At 39.5% G+C, this 14,156-nt stretch overlaps 1 protein-coding gene across 1 annotated transcript; it reads left to right on the top strand.

The window, feature by feature from the left end:
• Window positions 1-331: 331 nt before the first annotated feature.
• On the top strand, window positions 332-4,034 carry LOC308697589 (1-phosphatidylinositol phosphodiesterase; the record flags this gene model as incomplete). Its single annotated transcript, XM_081376932.1, has 3 exons — window positions 332-387; window positions 715-1,285; window positions 3,759-4,034. The coding sequence occupies 3 exons, from the start codon at window positions 332-334 to the stop codon at window positions 4,032-4,034; spliced, it is 903 nt and encodes a 300-aa protein (XP_081233058.1).
• Window positions 4,035-14,156: the final 10,122 nt, after the last annotated feature.

The following is a 14,156-nucleotide window of genomic DNA, read 5'->3' as shown; positions in this document are numbered from 1 at the left end:
TATCTGAGGAACATGATTATCAGATTGTTGTTCTTGTCAGCTTCAAGCAAAAGGTCACAAACTAAATACTAAGACATTCTGAAATTCAAACAAATGTATCAACTTTTATGAAATTATATTATCTGATATAATTTGTAATGATGAAAAAATATTAAATTAGAAATGATTGCATGACTTTTTGGACCCAATAAAATAATTACAAAATGTCTGGTTTTTGTGTAAGGTGATGTCATACCACAAAACGTGCTATATAATTATCACAAGTGACAAGTGAATTATTGTAATGATTATCTGTACAGTAAAGGATCAGTGAGCATTGAAAAGGCTCATTATGGAAGGCACCAGAGGACACATTTTGCAGATAATGGTGATGGGCGTTTTGCTGGGGTAAGGTACTTAATACCCATAATTCCCAAACCTCTTTCATAGTATCCTATGTAACAAATTACAGTTCTTATTCCATTTACAGTAAAGAAGAAAAAATCCATTTCACTGAAAAGAAAAGACCTCCATTTGTTAGCCATAGTGCTTTTATCTCAGACTTTTTCGCTTTGTCTACCTGCTATTATTGTGAGCAAATTAACCAATTATGTAATTTCATTATATCCATCCATTATAGATAAGCATGATGTTTTCACAGTAATCTTGTATCTTTTTTGTAAGACAGATAAAGATGCATTCTTTGCCTCATCTCACCTCTGCTTGACCCCATAGCACGGCCTTCTCAGGATACGGGGCCGTCCAGACTCCTGACTATGACGACACCTCCACGCCTGAGATCCTGAACCCTTCCTGGATGGCCACCATCCCTGACGTCTACTCCCTATCGGATGTGACGATGCCCGGCACACACAACACCATGGCCCTGTACGGCGGCTCACTGTCCGAGTGTAACTCCTGGTCCCTCGCGTTCCAGCTGCGCGCCGGGATCCGCTTTCTGGATATCCGTGTTCGGCATGCGAGAGGAAACTTGACCATCCACCATGGAATCTCGTATCAGTATGCTCACTTTGGGGACGTGTTGATGGACGTGGTGGCTTTCCTGAGAGAGTATCCTTCGGAAACTGTGCTGATGAGGCTGAAAGAGGAGTTGAGTAACACGCAGGATATCTACGGGGCAGTCGTGCGCTACATTAATGAATATGCGTACTGGGACCTGCTGTGGCATAGTCGTGAGATGCCCAGCATGGGAGAGGCGCGAGGAAAGCTGATCGTACTGCAAGACTTCACCGGCCCTGACCTGGGTATACTCTACAACTCACTGGACATAGCAGATGACTGGAAGGTAAGCACACACTTGAAACAGTTAGCCCTGGGTTATTCTAAACCCCGGGTAAACAGAATCCTGGGTTATCTTGCTTAACTGTTCACGTTGCTCATTATTTACAGAACCTAATTTAATCAGGTGCCATATATTCCTAGATCATCATCTTTGTTGATCATGGAACAACATTTCCAATCAACCAATCAGATTTGAGGGACACGTTTACGGCTTATGTCAAGTTTAGGCTTACAACCAGGGTTAGGTGCCTCTACATTAGTGCTCTTCACCTATCATTTCCCTCTGATTTTAGGGATAACTCATGGTTAGGATTAGGTTTAGGAGTAGGGATATGGTTAGGACAACATTTTCAGACAGGAATGTTGTTACAGGATCAACAAAATATACTGATCCAGGAACGTGTCTAACTCGGCAAAATCAAGACGTGTTGTTTCTCATTCTTAAACCCCGGGTTAACGTCCATATTTGCATATTTTTGGTGTATGTCACTGATTGGTCGAATGGCGCACACAATATTCAAGATTCAAAATTCAAGATTCTTTATTGTCTGTATACTATAGCGAAATTGGAGCAATCCCTACAGCGTCATCACATATAACTTTGTGCAAGCTAAACGTCTAATTTAAATTAAAGGTAAAGCGGAGGATTTTTTTTACTTCCGGGTGGGTGACCTATACTATTGGTCCTCCTAATTGTCAATCATTCTGGTGAATCAATCAAACTTTTCAAAAAGTGGAGAGGGCGGGTCTTATCTAAAATTCGGAAAGATCCTCCGCTATACCTTTAATACAATTGAGGTAGAATTCCAAAGAAACAATATGATAATAATCAATATACAGTAAAATACGTCAATAAACAGTATGCTATAAGCAATACAACGCAAAAACAATACACACAAAACCAGTACAAGCAAGGCAAACAGTCAAATATTGTACAGAAATATTGCACAGTAAGCAGTAAGTATTGCATGATATTGCACACAAGTGCAACAGAATGTAACCGAATTTGAAAAATATAATGTACATTTAATTAGACACACTGAGATATACAGAGGGTGTTGTTATGTGTACATAAAGGCTTGGCATGGCTCATCCTCATATTATATTTTGCCAACTGTTCTATAAATATCTGTAGACTTTTCGGACCATTAAGGTTAGAAAGAAACAGTCTCTGTCACCATTGGACATTCCCCCCCTCAAACGCTAAAACTATGTTTTTACAATGTGCTGTGTTTCTGTTACTGTCCAAATTATGTGAATATTAGGAGAAGGGTTTCATAACCCGGTAAAAAGCAGTGCTAACCCCGCTTCTGAATTAAAAGTGTTAAAAATTCCTCTACCCAGGGTTAAAAGTTGTGTTTAGAATGAAAATAACTTGGGGTTAAACAGTGTGAAAAGCCACATTGATGGATTTGTAAATATGGGAGGATTTTTTCAGCTTGTTTAATGTCATAATGTCATTTATCATCTAATTTTTCTGAACCAACAAATGTAATTTACACATTTGAAATTCATGAAGCAATGGTTGTGGAAATTAGATTTTTTATTTTTTTTTGGAATAAAATGTCTGACTCTCATGTCTTGCATTCTAGATAAATAATTAAATAATATTTTCACATTTTTTTGCTCAAAAATACAGCTTGATTGGAGGTAAAAATATTCTATTAAAAAGTGAGATTGATTTTTCTTCACTCATCACGTTTCATATCTCTTCATTAACACTGGTGTCTATGTATGCAGGTAACTTTTGATAAAACTTTATTAGAGCCAGAAATGTTAGTTGTGGTCTAAATGATTCTAATATTGATACTGTATGCATACAGTATCAATATACCCATAATACCATTCAAAAACTGGGGTCAGCTATTTTTTGTGTGTGTGTTTGTTTGTTTGCTTTTATAAGAGCATAATACTTTTTTTTCCAGCAAGGATGCATTGATTTTGACCAAAAGTGACAGTAAAGACATTAACAATGTTACAAAATTTTCAAATAAAAGCTGTTCTTTTGAACGTTTTTATTCATCAAAGAAGCCTTATGATGGATTTTGATTTTAAGATTAAAAGTCTGGTTCTGGCGCAACAATAAAATACAGTTAACAAAAGGCATATGAAAAGTAGCAAAAATAAATTGCAACAAAGCTTCCAAGACAGTTTAATGTGTTTTAATGTTCATACAACTAAAAAGGGAAAAAAATATTATCAACTTCTGGAACATTAAAGTGCCTTTGGTTGAAGAACCAAACCCAGAAAAGAAAGCAATGTTGTGGGAGAGAAAATATTAAATTATCCCATTGTTTGAATAATTTCAAATGGTTCCGGAAAACAGACTTACTGAGATCCTTAGGAGGCTCTTTATATTCAGTTACCAGAGTGTAATCTTCATCTGTCAACTGTCTATAAAAATCCATCAGAGAGAGTTTTTGCTCCCTCACCAATTTTTTTTAAATGGTACTGATAAAACCTTTTTCTCGCCCCAGGTGTCCTCTCTGCAGCCGGAGGAAGTGGAGAAGAAATGGAGAAGTGTCTCCACTCATCTGGAGGCGGCTGTGGTTTGCAACAAAAACCGTATGTTCCTCACCTACAGCAGCGGTGCCAGTATCCTGGCACATCCCAACTCCCTGGCCTGGCTAATAAACCCCCGTCTGTATGAATATCTGACAGGCTATGTCGGTCAAAGCAAGCGGTTTGGTATTGTAGCAATGGACTTTCCTGGTGCCAAGTTAGTGCAAACTATTATAGGCTTCAATTATTGAGATTCAACGGCAGGACGTCAGTACCAATACGTCTGGAACTGGAACCAAAATACTTCATTAATTGACACAAATCCCAGTCATACTGTGACTTAAATTACCCATAACCTTGAAATGTCCATAGCCGTGACAGACACAGTTTGAGCTTCCTGGCAAATTTTTGGAATATTTGACTTAATAAAGCTCTGTGACAAATTTCTGTCATAACACCATGTTTTGACAATATTTGAAATAAAATGTTCTCCTGTCACTTCATTAGGACTTTAATAAGATAGTCTGCATTTTCAAGGCACTGAAAATAGAATGCTCTGTCCTCCTTTTTGTGTGCAAAACAAAAGAAAAGGTGTTAACTGACATCCATCTCAGCAGTCTTCAGTTAGCCAAGTTACCTCAAAGTAGAATAAAAGTTTGATTTTCAGTAGTATTACATAAGTCTCAGATGTTACAAACAGAAACTTTCTCACTAACACTGTTGGTTTTATTTTCTGCTCTATTTCAAGGACAAGTGCAAGTTTTAAATCATATCTTTGTCACAGTGGTGGAGTGCTGATGTTTGCCCCGATGCGTATCTCAATGACAGGGTCTGCAATGAGTCATCTGTGCAAAAGGAAAAGTGTATGTGTGCAGCACTGAATTCCGCAAGTAATATATAATAATGTAGCCTTCAAAAGTGCATGGACATATATTTTTAACTTAATCTGGCTGACCCATTCAAGGAAATCAGTATTTGTACATGCCTTTATGTCAAATGAGGAGATTCATTAGGCCACATTCCATGCTACTGTTAAGGATATCTCATGAATTTATACATGGTAAGCACAAATCCATCACTAAGGCATTTTAAAAGAACACATTACTGAAATTACTGCCATATTAACCAAAAATGAAGGCCACACAAACATAACATTCAAATTAATTTGAAGCATTCTTTTTGTAATACCTAACTGCTAAGTCTGGAAAACACCACACTGCTTTTAAAATCGGAACCGTCTTTACCGTATTTGTAAATGGTTGTGGAAAAAAATCAGGCATCATATGCTAAATGACTGAGCATCACATACAACCAGACTTTCAAGTCTTAGGGCCCTATCTTACACCCGGCGCAATGCAACGGCAGAGGCGACGCAAGTGATTTTTGCTAGTTTCAGCCCGACACAGTTATTATTTTCACGTCCTGTGCTACATTGTTTAAATAGCAAATGCAAAATGAGGTGTGTTCTGGCGCATTGTTGGTGCGTTGCTATTTTGAGGCAACTGAAATAGACCTACAAAAACCTGGTCTCAAGTCAATGGCGCAGAATTATTAGTTTTTGTTATTTAAAGGGCGCATTAGTAATATGAGCCTATAGGCGGATGCACGATGCTTATTACACACACACAGGGACGCACAGCAGCACACAAACATGCCAAATATAAAAAAAAAAGGATTACAATGTAAAAGATTATTATTGTGTACTTAAAGATATGGTGGAATCCAGCTTGTAGATGGTCTGTCTGCTTTAACATCGCGCACAAGCAGATCCGTTTCCTCTCTGGGGAAGCGTTCAGTCTTTCCACTTGCAAATTCCGCCATGTAAATAGCAATCCGCCATGGCGCGAGCACAACTGGCTTTTAAAGGGAATGGCAGATGAGACTCTGATTGGTTTATTGCATGTTACGCCCAAAAACACATCCATTACTCACTAAGAGAATAGAGACAACATTTTAGACCATGCTCTGGGCTCGCCGACCATTTTTCCTGTTGTTAAACTAGCAAAAGTGGATTCGGACACGCTTTAAGTGCACTTGTGCCATGCGATCTAGAGAGCCCGATCTCACGGGAAAACGTACAAATTCTACGAGGTGGCTTATTCGTACGAATTCATACGACCTGACTCGTACGAATTAGTACGATTTTTGCAAAATCGTACATATTTTACGAATTGGCCAATTCGTATGAATTCATACGAATGACCTACCCCTGACCCCGCCCCTAAACCTACCCATCACGTGGGTTTAGACAAATCGTACAAATTCGTACGAGTGAGGTCGTACGAATTAGTACGAATTAGCCAACTTTTTATCATTCGTATGAATTCGTACGAATTGGTCGTGAGATAGCGTTGGATCTAGACCATGCGCTTAGATTGTTAAAATAGGGACCTTTCTGAACACAACCAACTCCTGTAGAAACGCTTCTATGCATGACAAATGAAAAGAATATGTGAATGAAACGGTCTCTTCTTCACTCTCATTTTCCCGCACAAACGCTGAAACAACTGTTTTTACAATGCGCTGTGTTTCTGTTACTGTCCAAAGTATGTGAATATGAGGCATGCTATTGGTGCTGTGCTAGTCTCAGCCTCAGACGTCACGCCCACAGACCGTTGGCATAACGTCTGATGCATAAGGCACACAAAATGGGAAACACTTCAGAAGTTTTGAAGTTGTCATCTGATTGGTTGAATTCTCCAGGATTTCCGGGAGATGTTTGAGTCGCGTTCTTTAACAGTCCGTCTGGAAACAAAGCCATCGTGACGCCAAACCCCCTCAAAAGCCTTTGTGTAGTGACAAATGAAAAGAATGTGTTTTAAAATCGGCTCAAAGTATCAATCATGTTTGACATCCTCTGACTGAACAGAATCATATCCTGAAGCTAGAAAACCAAAGTCTGTGCCATTCATGAACTGTGATTTTCCGTGAAATTCGTCAAGCAAAATCTGCAGACTGCCTCTGACTTTCAGCAACTTGTATCAACTCCTTCAGACTGGAAATCGGGGCCAATATCTGAGCAAAAGCCGTGTAGTGTCTGGAAGCCTTTTCCGTACATCCGCAATGCGCTAGCATGAATTCTGGTCTCAGGTGAAGCTTTTACAGAAAGCCTTGGCCCTACGCGAGGCACTTGACTGTTAACTGGCTGTGAAACACAGCAGGAGGAAACTGGCTTTACATCTTCAATGTCACGCTTCTGTGTCCCATCATCTCTTTCCCCCGTGTCTATGACATCACATGAGTGTTCCCGTCCCTGGCTCTGCACACACCCGGGTAACAAGGCACGGAGAACGACACCCCGTGAGAGGAACAGAAGGATGACAGAAGGTGTGTGAATGTGTTTAGCTCTGCGTCCAAATTGTTTTTCCTCCCTCTGCTGCATGCAGATTGGGACAATGAAAAAGTGGGCTGCGAATTTGATGCAAGACAGGCTGTGACTGAAGACGACAACAAGGCCATCAAATACTTAGAATGAAAGACACCAGTGTTGTTACTTGGGGTAAGAATCATAAGAAGTTTAATTATTACGATTCCTCTTCCTGTTTAAATATTTAGTTACTTAACAGTTCCATCAATGATACATTTCAATTTGAGAAAGAAATATTTGGGGGAAATGCAATTCTGTTGCCAAATCATTTTAACAATAATAGTAAAGCAACAGATTATGGTAACATATTTCATTCATCCCTTATTTTTATGTGATGAAATTAGTGACTTTTTACATGACGGAATTAATAAGTTCAAAAAGTGAGTCTGATTACCTGCTCCATCTGATTCGTAAGTGTTTGTGTCTGTGATTCGCTAAAAATTTCCAGTTCTACTAGAAAGATATCGGGAGAATTAATACTGTGACGATGAACATTTATTTAAGAGCTCAGCAAACAATCAAGTTCTTTGGCGTAGGCACCGTCCGTAACTTGCTTTCCGAGGGTACGGAATCTGCATATCCTGCCTGAAGACGAAGGCAGGGGCACAGCCCACCCCCTGTGAAGTAAGGAAGAGGGCCATCTGGTGGTGGTGGGGTGGAAGGAGGAAGAGGACATCCTGGCGTCTTCAGGATGGAGGGGAGAGCCTGTCTGGAGGTGTTGGGGAGGATGGAGGGGAGGACCCAACATAGTGGTGTTGGGGGGGGATGGAGGAAAGGTCCCGTCATGGTGGTGGTTGGGGAGGATGGAGGTGGTTGAAGCGACAGCATCTGCGAACTCAGACCACACTTTTACACTGGGCTATTAGGATATGATTGGATAGATGAGAAGGTAAGTGACGTGAACGATTGAGTCTTCCTGGCAGAACTTGCGCTAGGCTTCATTTCTTGAGAGTCTTTCACTTAGTAATCTGACTTCACTGATCGCACTGTATGTATTGCTTAAGTAAAAAGGACTGGCAGTTTGCTTTTAATTCACTTATACCGACTCATAAAAGTCTTTTGCTCAGAATCGGATTCACTGGTCAGGCGGTATGATTCACCAACAAGAAAGGGCTCATAAGAATCATTCACTGGAGAATCAGAGTATGTTTACACCACAATGATGTAGTAAAAACAGAAAAGTTTTACTTTTTAAAATAGTTTGTGGTATAACTAACTTTTAATCTGTAATCTGAGTAATCTGATTGCATAGCATTCAAAAACAATTTCACTTGAATTTCAGGTGCCTTGCTGCACAAAGTAAATAACACCAATTACAACCACCAGAACACATTTCAGCAATAGAGTGCGTCATGGTGCTTAAATCAATCTGTCTTTTAGCCTGAATGGCCTTTAATGACAGTCATTTGTGCAATGCAACCCTTGCTGGTCTGAATTTTTCCTTCTCAGTGTGCTTTAGCTTCGCTGAATTGATTTTCCAATGTTAAAAAATAATAATCTTAGAGGGAGTTAAGCCTGGCGCGGTCATTAACATGGTCCCTTTCTTTGTCCTTGAATATTACAGGTCTGATTTGTACAAATTCATCATCGACTTTCTTTGCATGAGTCATAAGACCTAATTGTAATGCACTTACAAAAAGTGCCTCGGCACTAAATTACTGTGCCATTAGCACAAATTAAACTTCCTTGTGTAATGAGACAAAACTAGTTGATCAGCTCCGGTGCTATAGACTGTTGCCATAGCTATGGCTTTTCTAACAGCACTTGAACCAATAACCTACAATAAATTGTCCTTTAGAGAGTCTAAGACTATACTCTGTTGTATAGAGAAACTACAATTTTCAAAAACTTGCACTTTTAAAAATTGATTTCAAAACGCTGTTGTTGTGTAAATGAACGGCCAAAACGCATAAAACGTTTTTGGTTTTTATTTGAAAATGTGTAAACGGCCCCTAAATGATGACAGAAGACTGTATAGGCCTATCTGTCTGAGTAAGCAATTGTTTGCACTCCCATGACACTTATATGTTTTGCTGTTTTAAATTGTTTTGACCTTTTGCTCTAAACATATTAAGTCTCATTTGAAATCCATTTTACAAATCAAATTTATTTGACTGATGGATGTAGGGATTTTATATCAATCATTTTTATATTCCTCTTCCTAACTTGATAAGTGAAAAGGTCCCCTAGACTTAATGTGATAAGTGATATACAGCCCAATTTGTAATCTCCCTCTGACATCTTTAGCAAATGCACAGTTCTTTTTTTCTTCTTCAAAAGACCTGTGTCGGTACAGAGAGACAGCTTGCGCGGTAAACATATCGGATTATTAGTCATTTGACGTAGCTGTTTAATTGAGGTGGGACCGAGGGCTTCTCTGCGGTGAAAGACTGCGAGAGCTGCACAACAAATCAAAATGTGTCATGGAAGCCGATCGGTCTCGCCGGGAACTATGGGGGAGATTCGAGTGATGATGACAACTTATGGAAAACACGGTCCGAATAATGATGAAATGAACCGAGAGGGTGAAAAATAGTATGGAGATGGAGATGGAGATGGAGATGGAGAAAAGAGGATAATAAGACCCAAAAATGGAAAGCAGAAAGAGAAAGCGAAGGAAAAAGAAAAAGAATAGGCGCCTTGCAGGGCAGGAAATGCTGGCAGAGAAAAGCAAGAGGGGAGGTGGAGAGAGAAAAGGGGGAGATTGGGAATCATAAAAAGAGGAAAGCGCATTTATAAACACGTCTCTATAGTAACCAACTGGTAATTTGGCTGGTGGGAGAGGGAGAGAGCAAGGGAGGGCATGAGGGAGTAGCATTTACCATAGGCCTGTTATTACGGAGAGAGAGGGGGGAGAGAGCCAGGAATAAAGGGATAAAACAAGGCTATAGAGAGACTGTAATATGAAAACGAGGGAAAGAGGGAAGGGCTTGCATTAAGGGAAATAGGGTAGAGTGTAGAATACCAAATGAAGGTTAGTAATAGCGCACAAACAGATGAGATTTGAGGGAGAGAAAAAACGAGATTACTGTATCAAACAAATTGCAATGGTCCTCAAGAACTGTCAGCCGTCGAGAGGCGGAAAGCTCTTATCTGATTTTAAATCACTCTTTAAAGGTTAAACCAATCAGATTTGCCAAATTTGACAAGCGGAAGAAAGAAGAGCTTTCAAGGGACTGAAAAACTACAGTTTGAGAAAATAGTTTCTCTATTGCTCCCATCTAGGGAAATTCATTTTGTGGTTATCTCAATACAAATCTGCTTGTTTGGTAGGGTTGGGAATCAAGAACCCCGGTTTGGTTTCACTTTATTTTGGTGGTCCCTTTAACACATTCTTTTTTGACTATGAGTAAAGCAGCACATACATGTCTACTAACTCTCATTAGAGGGTGAGGGATAGAGTAAGTTACTTATAGTCAGTAGAATGTCTGTTGGGGAGCATCACAATAAAGAGTTATCAGATATTAAGCAGACAGTCTACTAATACTCTAATGAGAGTTTGTTGACATGAAGTTGCAAAGTTACTTCTAGTCAACAAAATTTCTGACATTCAGTTCTGTAAAAATAAATCTACTGGGCCAAATCATTTATGATCTTGCTGTCTGAATTAAACAAGTAAATATTGCAGACAATACATTATCTTACCTTTCTACAAGGAACATCAGTTTTACTCAACTGTTCTTTTGCAAGATTTTGCAGATTTTTTTCAAATAAATTTCACACATGAATAAAGCAAAATCCACTTAACTATGTTAAGTGAAGTACATCCTTTTTATTTTACTCTCAAGGCAAGTGTTTACACAAAATTCTCACAAAATGTCACTGCTTGCTTCTCTCGACACTGACATTAGCACGAATGACAAACAGACAGTGTGACCAGTGGTGTATAATGTAAACTAAGGAATTAATCTGCATTTTTCTGTAATTTAATCTCAATTACTTGTAATGTAATTGCATTAAAACTGTAGGCCTATGGAACTATTCTATATAAAACAACAGTGGATTTAACATCAAAATGTAACATCTATTGTTAAAATGTGTGTTTGTAATGTAACCTGCTTGTTTGTAATGTAACCTCCTTTTAGATACAGTACTTTGAACAGTTGATGAATAATGTATGCAATTTATAATATTTATTTGAAAGAATTAAAATAGCAGTTTCATGTCTCCTTGTATTGTTCAACTGGTGGAGGTTTATACGGAATCTAGGACGTAATTAGTAAGCAATTAGTAAGACGTAATTGGTACGGTAATCTAATTGCACGGTTGAAGATGTAATTAGTAATTCATTACTTTTTTAGAGTACCTTACCCAAAACTGGTCACCCGTATGAGTATAGTCAGATTCATGAACATGAACAGTTCACTGTCAAACAAAATAAAAAATAAATAAAAATAAAAATTGTACAGTTTGTAAAGATTATTGGAGTACATTTTACAAGAAAATACAATGTCTTTTTACTTCAAAATTTCACTTTTAATTCAGTGAGTTACTTTCCTATTCTTTGTAGCCTAATTATTTGTGACATTTACAAGAAATTTCTCAGTGAAAATAGTTTCTGCATCAATTTTATTTGTCATAAGCCATTCAAAATGACTCATTAATGGGTTGTAGACAAACTCATCAGTCTGAATCAGCTCTCTCAGTTGGTTAACCCTCCTGTTACCCTCAAATCTACCAACATCTTTTACCCACTGGGGTCAATTTGACCCCACCAATTTAAACCCCCACAATTTGATTTTTTCCCCAAAGGTTTAAGTCAGGTACTTTATGTTTCTTTGTTGACTACTTAAATAGCCCTTTAAATAAAACACCACCAACCCCCCACCCCCACCCCCACCCCTTATACATCCAGAATACTTATTGCACGACTATGGACAAATTAGCAAATCACTATAAAATGTCACTGATTTATCTAAAATTCAAAAATTATATATATTTTTGGTGTTTTAATAGCTATTTATTTATTATATTATACAATATATTTTATCAAGGATAGGTTTGGGGTCAATATGACACTCCCATTGATAGTCTCAGGATGCCTCACTGTTGGCACGACACAGGACTCATGGTAGCGTTCACCTTTTCTTCTCTGGACAATCGATTTTCCAGATGTTCTAATCAGATACATTAACTTTGCACCAGTCTTCTGCTGTCCAATTCTTGTACTTCCTGCAGAATTTCAGCCAATATTTGATGTTTTTATTGGAGAGAAGTGGCTTCTTTGCTGCCCTTCTTGACACCAGGTCGTTGTCCAAAAGTCTTGGCCTCGCTGTGTGTGCAGATGCTCTCACACCCACCTGCTGCCCATATTGAGCAGTTCTGCACTGGTGGTGACACGATTCCCTAAATGATTCCTCAGGAGGAGAAGTTCCTGGTACTTGCTGGACACTCTGGGACATCCTAAAGCCTTCTTCACTGCAGCCGAACCTCTATTCTTGAAGCTCTTGATGATCTGGTAAATGGAGGCCATTTTGATGCAAAGATGATCCTCCATCTTTCTTTGGAGGAAACCATTGCTAACAGAAGAACACAATGATTGGAAGCACTTCTTCCTTCCTTATAGCAATCATGTGCTGATGATATGATTAGTAAAATGATGTTAGCTGGTAATTTGGTGCCAAGGACAAAAACAGTGAAATTTGGGGTTTTGTGATAAAGTTTTTTGAAATTATGTAAAATGCCACTGATCACTCTGCACAATAATCTAGAAAAATGTGAATCAACATCATAACAACTGAAGCAGCAAAAATTTCTAATTTGGCTACAGCTGTACAGCTGTACCCTGTCATTCAAGTGGGAAGTGTCCGGTCTAACAAGGTGATGTTGGTGGCGCATCCGCTGTTCAGCTCCCGCAAAAGGTCCACGTACTCGTAGGAGATGCCCAGTTGTTGTAGGGCGAGCAGTACGGCATTGATCTCTATGCTGTCGAAGGCTTTCTCGTAGTCTATGAAGGCCAGTACCAAGGGCATCTTGTACTTCCGGCAGCATTCGAGCAGTTGGTTCAGCACGTGGATGTGGTCCATTGTGCTGTAGCCAGACCGGAAGCTGGCCTGTTCGGGTGGCTGTTGTTCGTCCAACTGCCTGGCTAGTCGGTTGTACAGCACCTTGGTGAAGACCTTGTACACGGTCGGCAGGAGCCAGATTGGCCGATAATTCCTCAGCTGTTCGCGGTCACCCTTCTTGTACAACAGCACTGTCTTGGCCGTCTTCCATTGATCTGGTGTTCTTCTCTGCGCCATGTAGTGGCTGAAACGGCTGGCCAATGCTGCCCACAGCATCGGTCCACCCTCTTTGAGCAGCTCGGCCTCGATTCCGTCCAGCCCTGGCGCCGGTCTTTCTGGATGTTCTGGATCGCATGCCTGACCTCACTGGTCAACACTGACGGGATGGCTGGTATGGCGTCGTCCTGCATTGCGGGCGGGTCGACTGGTGTCTTGCTGGCAAACAGGTCCGTATAGAACCCCAAAAAAAAACCAAAAAACTTTGCTAAGAGGTAATTTTCAATTGAGAAAGAGCATAAAGAGAGAGCTCACAAAGCACAAAGAGAAGTGGTTTATAAGGCTTCTGTGGAAGCTTTCATACATTTGCTCCTCCCTTATATTATGTTTTCCCCTCCCCCACGGAACAAAATATCAAAGTTCTTGCAAGAATTATGTTTTCCCTTCCCTGGAAATATATAATTGGCACTGGAAATATCTAATTTCTTGTGAGAATTATGATTCCCCCCTCCACTATATCGTGTGAACTATCAGTGGTTCTCGCAATACTTCAAGTAGGCCTATATGGTAATGTCAGGTTAGGGCCCTAAAGCAGAGGGAAGGTTTTTGAAGATCATAAAATCTCAACTTATAATGACCTCAATATCATCCAGAATAAATGTGGGATTTGTGCCTAATCACCAATGTGTGAACAAAAAAAAAAATGATATTTCTTATATGTTTTATACAGCAAAATGAGCCTGGGGTCAAATTGACCCCAAAGAACACCGATGCTACAAAAGTAC

Source organism: Scardinius erythrophthalmus, assembly GCF_964197995.2.
Source record: "Scardinius erythrophthalmus genome assembly, chromosome: 10".
Lineage (NCBI taxonomy): Eukaryota > Metazoa > Chordata > Actinopteri > Cypriniformes > Leuciscidae > Scardinius > Scardinius erythrophthalmus.
This window is presented reverse-complemented; position numbering and strand designations above follow the sequence as displayed.